General features: G+C 32.4%; 2 protein-coding genes across 2 annotated transcripts; both read left to right on the plus strand.

Annotated features, from left to right (window-relative positions):
• Positions 1 to 122: 122 nt before the first annotated feature.
• On the plus strand, positions 123 to 5,658 carry LOC114376257 (calcium-dependent protein kinase 28-like). The gene is made up of 12 exons (XM_028334279.1): positions 123 to 764; positions 1,732 to 1,862; positions 2,068 to 2,109; positions 2,275 to 2,386; positions 2,473 to 2,551; positions 2,671 to 2,840; positions 2,993 to 3,119; positions 4,043 to 4,158; positions 4,246 to 4,353; positions 4,478 to 4,540; positions 4,751 to 4,924; positions 5,113 to 5,658. Exons 1-12 carry the CDS (start codon positions 357 to 359, stop codon positions 5,269 to 5,271), a joined length of 1,689 nt encoding a protein of 562 aa, XP_028190080.1. The 5' UTR covers positions 123 to 356; the 3' UTR covers positions 5,272 to 5,658.
• Positions 5,659 to 12,901: 7,243 nt separating this feature from the next.
• LOC114372884 (chaperone protein dnaJ 11, chloroplastic-like) lies at positions 12,902 to 14,047 on the plus strand. The gene has a single exon (XM_028330443.1). It carries the CDS (start codon positions 13,303 to 13,305, stop codon positions 13,777 to 13,779), a length of 477 nt encoding a protein of 158 aa, XP_028186244.1. The 5' UTR covers positions 12,902 to 13,302; the 3' UTR covers positions 13,780 to 14,047.
• Positions 14,048 to 14,519: the final 472 nt, after the last annotated feature.

Raw genomic sequence — 14,519 nt, forward strand, 5'->3', positions numbered from 1 at the left:
ATTATTCAAAAAAGGCTAACATGGGGAAGTGCCAGCTAACTTTAAAGAATGAAGAATTAAAAAAATAAAATTACAATGCCCAATGGGAATTATTGGAAGTAGTTTAGTTTTGCCAACGCCATTTTTTCTGTTCTTTTCTCTCTCATTTCATTCAAAAAGTCTCTTTTGACCACCACCTTCTTCCCTTCTTCGTCGTCGCTGCTTCCTTCTTTCCTTCTTCCTATTTCTCTTTCTCTTTCTCTCTCATTCACACTACACATATAGCTCTCAACTCTCTCTCTCTCTGCTAATGAATGAATGGTAATATCTTTATCTTCTCATTATTCCTTTGATCTCTCTGCCATTCTTCTTCGATCATGGGCATCTGTTTCTCTGCCACCAAGGTCAGCGGCTCTAGCAGCAACAACGCCGCCGCATCCAACCGTAACCGCAAAGGTCTGGCCGCGCCGGCCCCGGCGCCGCCAGCGCAGCCGGAGCTGGAGCCGGTGACGGGGAAGCAGAAGAAGCAACCGTCGCAGGCTAAACGGCGGCAAGTGCCGGAGGATTCGCAGAAGAACCCACGCTCCAAAGACAAAGCGGGTGCGCGTCGGCAAGGGACGCATGTTCCGTGCGGAAAGCGAACGGATTTCGGGTACGAGAAAGACTTCGAGAATAGATTCTCGCTCGGGAAATTGTTGGGACATGGACAATTCGGTTACACCTACGTTGGAATAGACAAAACAAATGGGGATCGTGTCGCCGTTAAGAGACTCGAGAAGAGCAAGGTATTCAAAGTTGTGTCTTTTGTTCTTCCGTGGATACGCAGTTTAGATTTTGTGATCGTTGTGCGGTGATGGAAGTAAATTTCTGTTGTTTTTCTCGTCTTCTCCAATTATGGTTTTGTTTTGGTCAATGGGTAGGAAGAATTATGATTTTTTTTATTTTTTTTGGGGTTCCCGGTTCTGGAGGTACTACTAATTTTGGTGCTGGAGATTGGTAAATTAATTTGTTTGGAGTATCGGATAATGATGATTTTTTTTTAATTTTGTTTCGTTGATTGGAAAAGGGGTTTTTGGAATGTCTGCTGATTCCCCTACTGCATCTACTATTATTTTGTTCGATGTTTACCTCAACTAGCTCAAATTTCCGGTTTCGAGGTTGAAGTTTTTGTATACCCGATTTTTATTAGACATAACAAGGTTGATAAATTATGCCTTTCTCTGCAATCTGTATATAAAGCCACTTGGTTGTGTGTGTGTGTGTTTTCCTTTCGCTCTTGCTTGTAGAAAACAGTACGAGTTGTTGACAATTCCGTTTTGCATATCACTTTAGCTCACCATTATGTCGCGGCATCCTCCTAGGAAGGTCGTGATAGAGATAATTAATGCTATATGGAATTGTGTGAATTCGATTGTGTTTGGTAACGTGTTCTACTTCTACAACCAACAAATCATGATCTTGACGTGAAAAACGTAAAAGCTAAAACTAGTAGTGTCCATTGTGATGTGAAAAACCACGCCCCCGATCTGTTTCCAAACACCCACTTCACATAAAGAGTGGCGGGGTAATAATGAATCTGGCTAGCTATGTTGATGCCTGCAATGATTTTGAATTAATGTGAAATACGGATTTTGTGTAGAGGTTTTACACAAGCTCGTTTTCAGGGTTTTCTTATTATTTATGTTCCGATTTGTTTTCATATGAAGTTTCGTGCATTCTTGAATCAATTCTTGAATTTGGTGGCACTGGCAGATGGTTCTCCCCATAGCGGTTGAGGATGTTAAGCGAGAAGTCAAGATATTGAAAGAACTTACAGGCCATGAAAATGTGGTTCAGTTCCATAATGCTTTTGATGATGAATCATACGTGTACATAGTTATGGAGTAAGTTATTTTTATTTTTTAGTCTCTTTTCTATACTGCTTCAATGTGTTAATATGATTTTGAGCATCACTTAACTGCAATGTACTCCGGATATATCTTTTGGGAGCAGATTTGTCAAATCATTTGTGTTGTGTTTATTCTTTCTAATGTTCCTTCGTATATACATCAATGTTATTATTAACGTGAACTTTGTGAACCTTTTTAGGCTATGTGAGGGTGGAGAATTGCTAGATCGGATATTGGCCAAGTAAGTTCCAATTTATCTTTTATCTTGAATGTGATTATTTTTATTTCCTTGTTTAAGTGGCTCTTCAGTGTGTCTATGGTGATCAAATTTCAGAATCATGACCCCTGATGACTAAAAATTTTTTTTTTCTTGTACTGGAACTTACTCTGCCTTCACATTTATCAGGAAGGACAGTCGTTATACTGAAAAAGATGCAGCTGTGGTTGTAAGGCAAATGCTTAAGGTTGCGGCTGAGTGTCATTTACATGGGTTGGTACACCGGGACATGAAACCAGAGGTGTGGTCAAGTTTGCTGGCATATCTACGCAATATGGAGTTGTGTAATTTTACTCTATATATTAAATTTTTCCTCTTTGCATGCAGAATTTTCTTTTCAAGTCAACCAAAGAAGATTCACCTTTAAAGGCTACCGATTTTGGTTTGTCTGATTTTATAAAACCTGGTGAGCAAAAATATGTGTTAATCGTTATTTTGTTCCCTTTTTATCCCTCTTTGCATTCAACATGTTCTTGCAATCTTTATTTGAGAGTTATTTGTTCTCTCTCTTTGAAAACAAAACAGGAAAGAGGTTTCAAGATATTGTTGGCAGTGCTTACTATGTTGCACCAGAAGTGTTAAAACGAAAGTCAGGTCCCGAGTCAGATGTATGGAGTATTGGTGTGATTACATACATATTGCTTTGTGGGAGACGCCCATTTTGGGATAAGACGGAGGATGGTATCTTCAAGGAGGTATATTTCATTATATGACAGGAGTTTCCTGTAATTTATGTGGGATTTTTAACTATTCTTGTTTCTTTATGAACTTGAATGAATCTTTGGCCTTTAAGAACTTGAATAAATATTTTGCTATTACATTTAAATTATGATTTTATGATACACAGGTCTTACGGAACAAGCCGGATTTCCGGCGGAAACCATGGCCTACCATAAGCAATGCTGCAAAAGATTTTGTGAAGAAATTGTTGGTAAAAGATCCTCGTGCAAGATATACTGCTGCTCAGGCTCTATGTATGTATCCAACTGTTTGTTTTCTTATTGTGAGAAGGCTGTTTATTACCATATCTTGTTTCCTTTCCTTGAAATAAATATAATTACATTTTGATTGCTGCCTAAAATTTAGGGCATTCATCAATGCTTTAAGCACTGAATTTATAGCATTTGAAAAGCTGTTCATTAAAAAGGCTACAATTAATTTTAATGATGCTTGCTTAAATTAAATGTATGTTACTGTGTTGAATTACTATTGAAGTAAAAAATAGATGGAGCAAATTTTCAAAATGAAAAATGAGAGTAAAACACTGAAGAAAACTATAAATTGATTGTGCATAAACCCAAAAGACCACAGGTAAGTTATCTTCAAAAAAGAACAGAAGAGGGACATAAGCATTGCTGCAAGTGTGGAGCAGTGAGGTGACCCAATGCAAAAGACTCCCACCTAGTGGTGTTTTGAGAGGATAAATGTACACAGTTTTACCTCCACAAGTGTAGAGGTTGTTTCTAGGATTTGAGCCTGTGACCTCTAGGCCAATAGGCAACAACCCTACCATTGCAGGAAAGGCTTGCCCTTTTACTGGTGCAAGTATGCTGATGTGACAATAAATTTACAATCAATAAACTGTTTATCTAAATCCAAATAAAGGGTAATAATTAAATATTCATCTTCAAAATTAGCGAGTGGCTTAACTGCCTAATTGTTCGGCCAAGTTTGTTTTGCTGAATTAATGCATTGGTTTTTCATAGAATTTTTGTTTCAGTTCAACCTCAGCAATTATGGTAAATGGTGTTTCTGTACAGAGTTTTCTCAATTTAATAATTAACTGAGACTCAAACTTAACTGTATTCTAACTGGAGTTTTTTTCCTTATCTAAACATATTTAAAACAAAGCTATACCCTAATGTTGTGTTGTACTGATGAATTCTGATATTTCTAGCACATCCATGGGTTAGAGAAGGAGGAGAGGCATTAGAGATTCCTATTGATATATCTGTCCTGAACAACATGCGACAGTTTGTGAAATATAGTCGGTTGAAACAATTTGCACTAAGGGTGAGAAAAGACAAATTAAAGCCTTTGCATGTTAGAAGCAATGAAACTTGTTTGATGCCGATTTTTTGTTACTTGATTATCATGCAGGCATTGGCTAGCACACTTAATGAAGGAGAGTTGTCTGATCTAAAAGATCAGTTTGATGCAATTGATGTGGACAAAAATGGTTCTATTAGTCTTGAGGAGATGAGACAGGTAACCCATTAATCGACCGTTTTCTGACTGTATTAAATTTAAACTCGTTACTTATCAATTGGTGAACAATTAACCTCTTGAATATATTTTCCCTGCTTCGGTCTAAAGGGTATATTTTGTGCAGGCTCTCGCTAAAGATCAACCTTGGAAGTTGAAAGAATCACGTGTGCTGGAGATATTGCAAGCGGTTAGTATCTAAAATGATCCTTTATAGGCGCCACAATTTTGCTGGTTACTTATAAGCCCTTTTCTGTAAAAAATTTGAAACACATGAAATTTCCTTGGTGTATAATGATATTATTTTCTCTCTCTTTTATTATTGTATTTTTATAGAGACAATATATATTTCTCCTAATGGCACTCTATTCACCATAGCTTTTGTCTTGTGTGTTGGCAGATAGACAGCAACACAGATGGGCTAGTGGATTTCACCGAGTTTGTGGCAGCTACATTACATGTACATCAATTGGAGGAACATGATTCTGACAAGTGGCAGCAGCGGTCACAGGCTGCTTTTGAGAAATTTGACTTGGATAAGGATGGCTTTATTACTCCAGATGAACTTAGAATGGTTGGTCTCATGTCTTTTTTCAGTCTTCCTTAACATTTTCTGCTATAAATTCTCTCCTTAGAAATTAGTAATAGGACTGTAATAATATACTCAGCTTGAGCTCTATATATTTGTAGAGTAATGCTTTTTACATAGGATACAGATTTGCTGCATGCAACTAATATCACCTAATTTTGTTGGCTTTTTAGCATACGGGTTTGAGAGGCTCCATTGATCCATTGCTTGAGGAAGCCGATATAGATAAAGATGGAAAAATCAGCTTACCAGAATTTCGTAGACTTCTAAGAACTGCAAGCATGGGTTCTCGACCCATAATGAGCCCAAGTCACCGCCATCGAAAGATTTAAGATTAGATTTGTTTCGGAGGCTGAGATAAAATTCAGGATATGAGAGTAATGGATTTCCTTTAAGATGATCTTATATGCAGATTGTGCTGAAGACCTCCTTGTGATATATCTATTCTGCTGCACATTTTGCACTATGACCAATCAATATATGGGGCTCTGAAACTAGAGTCAATATTGACTATGGCATATCGCACAGGATTGTGTTAAGCTTAGTCTAGAGGACCATTTCAAGAGGAGTTTAAATAGTGTATGTAGACCCTGCGTGGATCAGAGTTTCATCGGTGTACTTCATTTAAGTGCCAAGGTTTTCTGTTATGGGCTTGTTAGTGCCATACATGTAATCTGTAATACTATTGTAACTATAAATAAAAATACTTCTTACTCACCTCCTCCCCCTCCAAAATAATCCTTCAATTAATCATCCAATGAAATATATTTAGATTTCTATTTCTTACTCTTTTAATCTCTTTTCTTGTTCGCACGTCAAATCGTGATAATTAATTTTTGGCTTTTTTTATAAAGTCTTGTTCCTTTTTATTTGTCATTTTGAAAGTGTACAATTAATTATTATTTAATCAATTATGTTTAAGAGAGAGAGAAATGAAGATTAACAAATGATAGCAGAAATTAATCAATGAGATAGATACGGATATAATAGGATACCATTAGGTAATAATTTTAATTAAAATAAGAACAATAATTATATTTCTTAATTATTTTAAAAAATTAATTTAACTAAATAGATATGTTGATTCACACTTGATTTTATAACTTCTATAATTATTATTTTGGGGACGAGGATTAAGTTACTTGAAGAATAACTTTGTAAGATTAATTTTGTTATATATATATATATTAAATATTAAATATTTTGCTTTTATTGAATACACCAGGTCTAATTTTTATTTTTTTATAAAGCTTTAAAATCATTGGACACTTGATTAAATATATTCAATTTAACATCTAACACTCTTTTGAAAACACTCTTTTATTAGTTAAAATTTATTAGAAATGACAATTTTGAATTTCATATCATATTTAATGATTTTTATCTTATTTTATATTTTTAATAAACTTTAACTAAATAGATAAGTATGTTTGAAGAAGTGTGATAAAGAATCATTTTATAACACTCATTTAACAATTAACATATGTCATGTATCTTTTTCTATTATTCGATGAAAAAATAAAATAAAAAACACAGGAAACCCCATAAACAAAAGAAAATGAGCTGCCTACTGGCTTCCTATAAATATGATCAATAGCTAGAATTTAAACCCTCTAGATGATATCAAAGACCATCAATATCAGCGAAGCATGCTGGTGAAGAGGAGGATAATCTCCACTCTTTATGATCTGGAATATGTCAAGACAATGCATCTTTATAAAATAAAAATACAAGTAAATATTGACTATAAATTACCCAACTACAAAAGTTAGATTTATCTAAAACTTAATGTATATCAGTGTAAGATCATCGAGATAATGTCAAAATCTTAAATTATATATTAAATAGAAAGTAACTTGGATTCTCATCCATCATTAATTGTTGTTATCAAGTAACGGTTTTATTTAGTCATCATACATGTTAGTTCAAATTTATCACGATTGATTAACATTGAAAGCTATTATAAATCTTATGTTGAAGTTGAACCATTGCCAATGGATCAATGTTTCAACAGTTTAAAACCTTAAACATTGGAAAGCAGTGGCAGTAACGGAAACTCTTCTTCCTCGTCGTTTTTGTTTTAGCTTACGTTACGTCTCTCGCTTTGGCAATTGTTTTGTATTTCTCCACGCACGTTAGGCCTTGTTGAGTGCATAAATCCAGGAATGCTAGCTACTGGGTAAACCTTGAAGAGTAAAATCAGATAATGGGTTACATTAAAGGTTAGTTAAAATTTTCTTTCGAGGCAATAGTCTCTGTCACAGCAAAACACTTTTAATCGTTTCTTCTTCTTCTTCTTCTTCTAACAATCTAAAAGCAAATTATGTGTTCATTCGTGACATTGTTGCTCAACAAGAATGCCTTACATGACATCTTCAGGCTTAAACTCCTTGACGGAACCAGCTGCAAACGATGGCCACAAAGACTGCCCGTCTAGGAATAGCTTGATTTTGACTTTGTTCTATACAATTGAGAATGTGAAAACTATAATTAAAGTATCAAAAGATCATAAAAAGCATAACAAACTTTTATGCTTTCATCTATTTAATCATATGTCAAAGTATTTAATTTTGATTAAAGAGATATCTGATTAGTAATATTTGTTTTTATTCAAAAAAATATTTTGTGTTTAATTAATTGCTATTAATATAAAATAATTTTATCCTATAATTCAATCACAAATAACTGTTATAAAAAATTTAAAGATAATTATATTAAAAATTAACAAATTTATTATGATTAAATGATAATGTAAAATTATTTTATATTTAACCATAACATTTTTTCTCATATTTTAATTTTTACTAAATGTATCATCATAACTTTATTATTCAAATAACTTTGCATACCTGGCCCCAAAGTAACAACATAAGCTGATATTTTTGTTGACATAAATGGGTCAAGCCCAGCAGCATTCGAATATCAGGAAAAAAAATCTCAATTGGGCCAAGTACAACAAGACAGAAATGAGATAAAAAGAGAAACAAACAAAATATTTTGGTACCAGATCAAGGCAAAAACTTAAAGCAACTAATTTTTGCTTAGTGCATCCCATAATTTTGAACATTCCCAAAATACTCTTATTTATTATAACTTGATAGTATGTAAACTTTCTCTGTGTGTGGACGCATCCAACTTTCTCATGTGGGCATATGTATATATAGAAAAGGAAAAGGGTCTCTCTTTAACAGGAGAATTGGATATATGATCACTCTTGTCCGTGCTTCAAATTATTTTTTTTCCATTAAGTGTGAAACATTAAATTTAATTTATAAATCTGATTCATGAACTCTTTTGTTATTAAATTATAATGTTTAAAAATTAGTTAACAATAAATTATAGTTTTTTATAATTAATTTGATATTGACGTTTCATACTTAATGGTGAGATGTTTTTTGACACATTTTCTACATTTTCAATGACTATTCAAAATCTTTATTCTTTTAAAAACTAAAGTGTAAGTATTTTATATTTTCAGGACAAAAGTAATCATGTATCCTAATAGAATTGTATTGATAGTTTCAGAACTGTTAATATGATTAGCTTAATGATCCTTAAACAAAAAAGAATGTGACAACTTAAAAAAGGCACCTAGGAGTGTAGTGGTTAGGAAGCCTGTTTTGCTAGTGATGCAGAAAATTGGGAGAAATGATGTCCGCCAAGCTGTGGTGTCCGGACATAACTGGGAAGATGCAAGGGACAAAGAAGGGGAACTTGGAGCATACTTAGAATAGTCAATGACCATTTTTCTTAAAGTGTATGTGGTGCATTAAGATATGTTAACTATTTCATATGAATAATCAAAACTAGTTTTTTAATAAAAATTAATTTTAATTATTCTAGATAGAATCTTCTCGCTCTTCATATAATATATGTCTTATACTATGTAACTGCAATTTTTCTCTTGTTTGATATACGCACCATAATGGGACGGGTTTAGTCTCTTTGTTTTTTACGTCCTTCTTGTTTTCACCTTTAATTTTTGTTTAGGGTCCAAAAATTAAATCCATCCTTGTATGGTCTATGATCTTATCTTTTTTTTTTTTATAATGAAAAATATAAGATAATATTTTTTTAATTAGATTGAATCTATTACAAAATTGTTCGGTCTTATTTATTTTTTAATAGTTTAAAAAAAGAATCATCATGATATCTTGTTTATCAAAATTGAAATTTCAAATGTTTAACAACAAATTAAATAAAAAGTATACATAATTATAAGAAAAAAATATTTTAATACATAAAACAATAATTAATTCATTAAAATTATAAGATTATAAATATTTATTGTATCTGAGTGGGGCATGGGTGAGAGCGAGAAATAACATAGCCAAGCCCATCCCAAATTCAACTTTTTGAATGGGAAAAAATTGAAACCCAATTCCATTCCCATTTTCATTCGTTAAAATTAGAATGGTAGGAACGTATACACTTGGAGTTTGAAAATATTGATATATGTTTTTGGAATATTCCATTGGGGTGGCAAATCAATATGCCTTTGCGTAAATTGACCATTAAGATCAAAGACGAAAAATACATGTTGTACCACTCGACGCTCTGATGCAACTGCTAGTAACCACATATAGGGACCTTCAAAAAACAAAACACTTCTAGAAGATAAGAACCATTCATCAAGTAATGGAATTTTGAATATAACGTTTGACACAGACCAGTCTTGGACAAAATATTCACGATTTCAAAATGTAGTATTAGATAAACATAAGCCGCAATTGAAACAGTAAAAATGTTACTTTATATGCTGATGTTGATTTGTGTTGGCAAGACAATCTTTTATTTTACTAATGATGTCGCATCCTGATAAATATAATATATATAAAATTTTCAATCGATTTGTCCGTCTAATTGATTTTTTTTTCTCGACAATAAAATATTACCTTTGATCTTATTTATAAAAAAATAATATATAAATTACAATTTATTTCTTATAAATAGAACCATCCTTCTTTAAGATGCCCAAGATGTGCAACGAGTACAACAAAATCATATACACAGTACACAGCGTGATAATCACCCAAACGGTTCACATAGATATATTAAAATTGAATTTGGACACTGATGTCAATTATTTTACTATTGATTTTTTAATTAATAAAAAAGATATATAACTGCACTCTATTCTCTAAAAGCATTTTTTCACTTTAGGTTATATGTGATAACTGATAAAATAGGTAAAAATTATTAAAAATAAAAATTTAATTATTAGTTAAAATTGTTAACTTAGAATTATTTGATGAAAATAAACTTTCAATTAGTTGATAAATAAAATGACATAAAAATATATTTGAATATTTTTATATCCCCAAAAGAAATTGAATTCAGGACATTTTTCTTATTTTTTTTCTTTCTTAAACAATCAATCAATCTTACATCTCCATATTTATCTGGTGTTATATTGTGATGAATGAAGAAGCATTATGCATTTATGCTTAATAGTGCAGTTATGATTATTGTGACACCAAACCTCTAATCTTACATTACTAAATATATATGCACAACATTTTTTTAATATAAAAATGAAAACTATCAGTCTAATTTAATAGTGTTTTCATCTATAGTAATTGTAGGATGATTCGAAATAGTGTTGCAGGAAGATTTTAAATTATTATATTAATAATTTGAATTATAAAGAATTTTTTTTTAATTTAAATCTTATATAATATGAGTGTAAAATATTTTTACTCAGCGACATTCATTATAAATCCACACTATCACTGCATCATATTAATGAATAAAATGATGTGGTAATTAAAATAATGAAATCCTATTAATATGTGAAGTTTTTTTTATCACTCTGCCCAGATTTATCACTTTATATTGACAGAATATAGATTAAAAAAAATTGGTAAATTGGGCATTCAAGTTAAACTCTTATCTATTACTAAAAAACTCATAATTGTCCGACAAATTAAAAAGCCAAAAAGACTTTCTGGTCGGACGTACACTCTTTTTTCTCCAAATGTATTTTTCTTATTAAATCATTAATCGAAAGCTTAAGCATCACCCTCGCAGTTCATACTTTACTGTAGTCATCTTTAAATTATAAGCAAAGTTATTGTGAGACAATTTAAATAAACTTATTAACCAAAGCGATTGACGAAATAGTTTAAGGATATGTTGCATTAATATAAGTAAAAATAATTTATTTAGGAAGAGAAATTATGTTTGATTTTTATCGTGTAAAATTTTCTCAAATTAATAATAATTATTCATTGTAATAATTATTCATTGTAAGTATTAGTGAGATTAGTCTTTGATTTGGTAAGTTAAAAGACATTCATGTTGTCCGGCATATAAAAAAATTATAAAGTATTTATTGAAGAAGACAAATAAAATTAATAAAACTCTTGACATAAATTAAAATAAATATTTATATATAAATATTTTCCGGAACTTTTTCCTTTAACTTTTGTATAACATTCTTCCAATAACTCTTCTATAAATACCAAATTTAAATATATAAGTTGCATCATCCTCAAACTTATTTTGATTAAAGGACTCGTAAATTAAAAGATAATTCAAACTAAGCCTAGACCTAATACTAGTACTAATTAACGGAATGAGACATATTTAATTGCTTCTATAGATTAATTAGAATCAAACTAGTATACATTGCTTCCATGTAAATTTGAATATCTGAGCAAAGCACTGGGGTCATGCATTTGGCGCAACTTGTGAGTCGTATGTAAGTAGCATTGGTGGTGGTATATAAGATATCTTTGGCCTTGTCTCTAGAAGAAAGATACTTGACGTATACACCAACATGATGATGCTCTTCAATTCATCTTCCAATTCTGCAACAAAGATAGCTGGCGGGCCCTTGCTCAGAGGCCGCATACGAGGTTAATTACAGAAATAGATAAAAAAAATTATAAAATTATTATAATGGGTATTTTAAAAAAAAATTATGAAAATGGATAAATAGTATATGGTTTCACAAGAAATTGTATAATCAAAGCATAATTTTACTTTTATTTTTTTTTAAAAAAATTCTCTAAGAACTGAAATCTTATGTTTAAATACGATTTCAGTTTTTTTTTTTTTTAATTATCTCATTGTGGTGCAACAACCCCGCGTACGATTTGATTTCAGAGTATTCCAACTTAATTAATTGCCCTAATTTTATTTTATTTTATTTTTTGAGATGGGGGAGGGAAGTTGGAGCTTATTCATCCGAGAAATTATAAACAAAAGTTACGGTGTTTAATTAATTATGTGCAGCTGAATCTACGGATAATACGACAGCAAATGACACGCCGATTCTTCTTCCTTACCGTAGGTTGGTGTTCAATAGCATGAAAAAAAAAAAACAAAGAAGAATAATATTGAATCCAAGATCTTCAAATTTTTATGTGAACGGTATACATCTGAAAAAATATGGATACTTCAATATAACTAGCTTAAAAGACTAAAATCTATATAATAAAATAGTATTGAATGTTAATACTAATTAACATTCAATACTAGAATTAACATTCAATACTATTTTCAATTATTGATTTTAAGATAATTTTAAAATCTTCCTCCACCCAACAAATAATATTGAATGTTAATTAGTGATGGATTTTCTATAATTCATGATAAATTAACAAAAAAAACTTCTTTTGGTATAAAAAATACCCATAGGATTTTCTTTCAGGTCTTGCTGACCCAGTAAAAGAATTCAAAATATTTTTTTTATTAGAATTCACTTTAAGAGTACATTAGAAATCACACTAAAAATGTATTAATGACATTTTAAATATTTTTTATTTTAAATTCCTTGGCAGCTTAGGTAGTTTCTTATGATAACTTGCCCTTTTTTATATTTATTTGATATCCGATCACTGATTTACCTACTAAATCCATTAATAGAAAGTTAGACACTGCAAAAAAAAAAACCAAAATTTAAATTAATACAGTAACTTTTATATTACCAGAGCAATAGAAAAATTTGTGGGGAAAAAAAAAAAATCAGATAAAACTATTGAATGGCATTCACAGACAGGAATAAAAATGTGGCAGGAAAAAAAATAGCATTGGAAAACTATGCAAGTGCAATGCATAAATATATGACAAGGATGTTTAACTGAGAACACTAGTGGTGGATCTGGAAGCAGATAATATAAGCCAGATACGTCCTGACTCAGCACATCGTCCAGCAAACGCCCATTGGATAAGTTCTGTTTCCGTGTCCTAAAATCCAAACACACCAAAACCACGGTTCACTGTGGGGTCCACATTCCTTCTTTCTCTCCCCTCACTTTTATATAACAACCCTAATCCCCAATTTTCGTTACTCACATTCCTTCCCAATTTCTCCCACGACAACGTATCACAAGCTCCCAATATAGCAAGCAGCAAACATGATTTCTTCCGTGTCCTTTCCAGCGTCTCTTCCCGCCGTTAACTTCTCCGGCAACGCCATGGCTTCGCCGTCGTGCCGCGTCAAATCCCGGCCAATAGTCGCCTTCGCCACCGCCACTGCCACCGCTGAAGCTCGCTCTTCCTGGACGGAGCAACCGAGACCTTCCTATCTGAACTCCTCTTGCTCTTCGCTTTACGATATCCTCGGCATCCCCGCTGGCGCCTCTAACCAAGAAATCAAGGCCGCGTACCGGCGACTAGCCAGAGTCTGCCACCCCGACGTGGCGGCCATCGACCGGAAAAATTCGTCCGCTGACGAATTCATGAAGATCCACGCCGCGTACTCTACTCTTTCTGATCCCGACAAGCGCGCTAACTACGATCGGAGCCTATTCCGGCGACAACGGCCGTTGTCGACGGCGGCGGTGTTCTCCGGTTACACGCGTCGGAACTGGGAAACGGATCAGTGCTGGTAGTGAGTCACTGAGTCGACTCGCTCGAGTGAATGAGAGAAGACGCGGTTATTGAAGCGCCTTTCTTTGCATATAAGTAATTAATCACTAGTTAGTTAGTCGTTAGAGTTTGTATGATACTACGTATATGTATAGCTACATACATACATATACGCGTAGAGTAGAATAGACTGCCACTTGTACTGAGTACTCTTGTAATATAAACTTTTCATCAAAAATTTTATGGATGAAAAAGAAAAAAAAAACAGAAAAGAAAATTGACTTTGGTATACGCGATTGCCCAATATCTACTTTTGCTTCTTTTATTACTTTTTTCGATTAATTAAGAACATCCTAGGTTTATTATTGATTCATTATTGATCAGTTCAAGAAATTAAGAAGAAAAAAAGAGAACATGATTGAGAGATTTGTGATGTTGATTGAGTTAGGGGCAGTTAACCTAAAGCACAGAAGGTTATTTGGCTTTTTTCTAAATCAAATTTGCTTGGAGCCCTAGAAATTTGGAATTTTTTGTTCTATTATTAGAATCCAAAGTCAACTGCATTTGGCGTGTTCATGAGTCGTTCACCATAACGAAAAAGTGCTAGAAGCTCAAGGTTTCTAGAAGATGGAGTAGCGTGCCGTTTTTGCGATTCTACTGTCGGTTGATTAATTAATCGTTGATTTTTATGCATTTTTTTTTATTAATTCATGTGATGATGTGAATCTACTTTTTCATTTTCCCTTTTTGAGTGATCCAAGTT

The sequence above is a fragment of the Glycine soja genome, chromosome 11, assembly GCF_004193775.1.
Source record: "Glycine soja cultivar W05 chromosome 11, ASM419377v2, whole genome shotgun sequence".
Classification (NCBI taxonomy): domain Eukaryota; kingdom Viridiplantae; phylum Streptophyta; class Magnoliopsida; order Fabales; family Fabaceae; genus Glycine; species Glycine soja.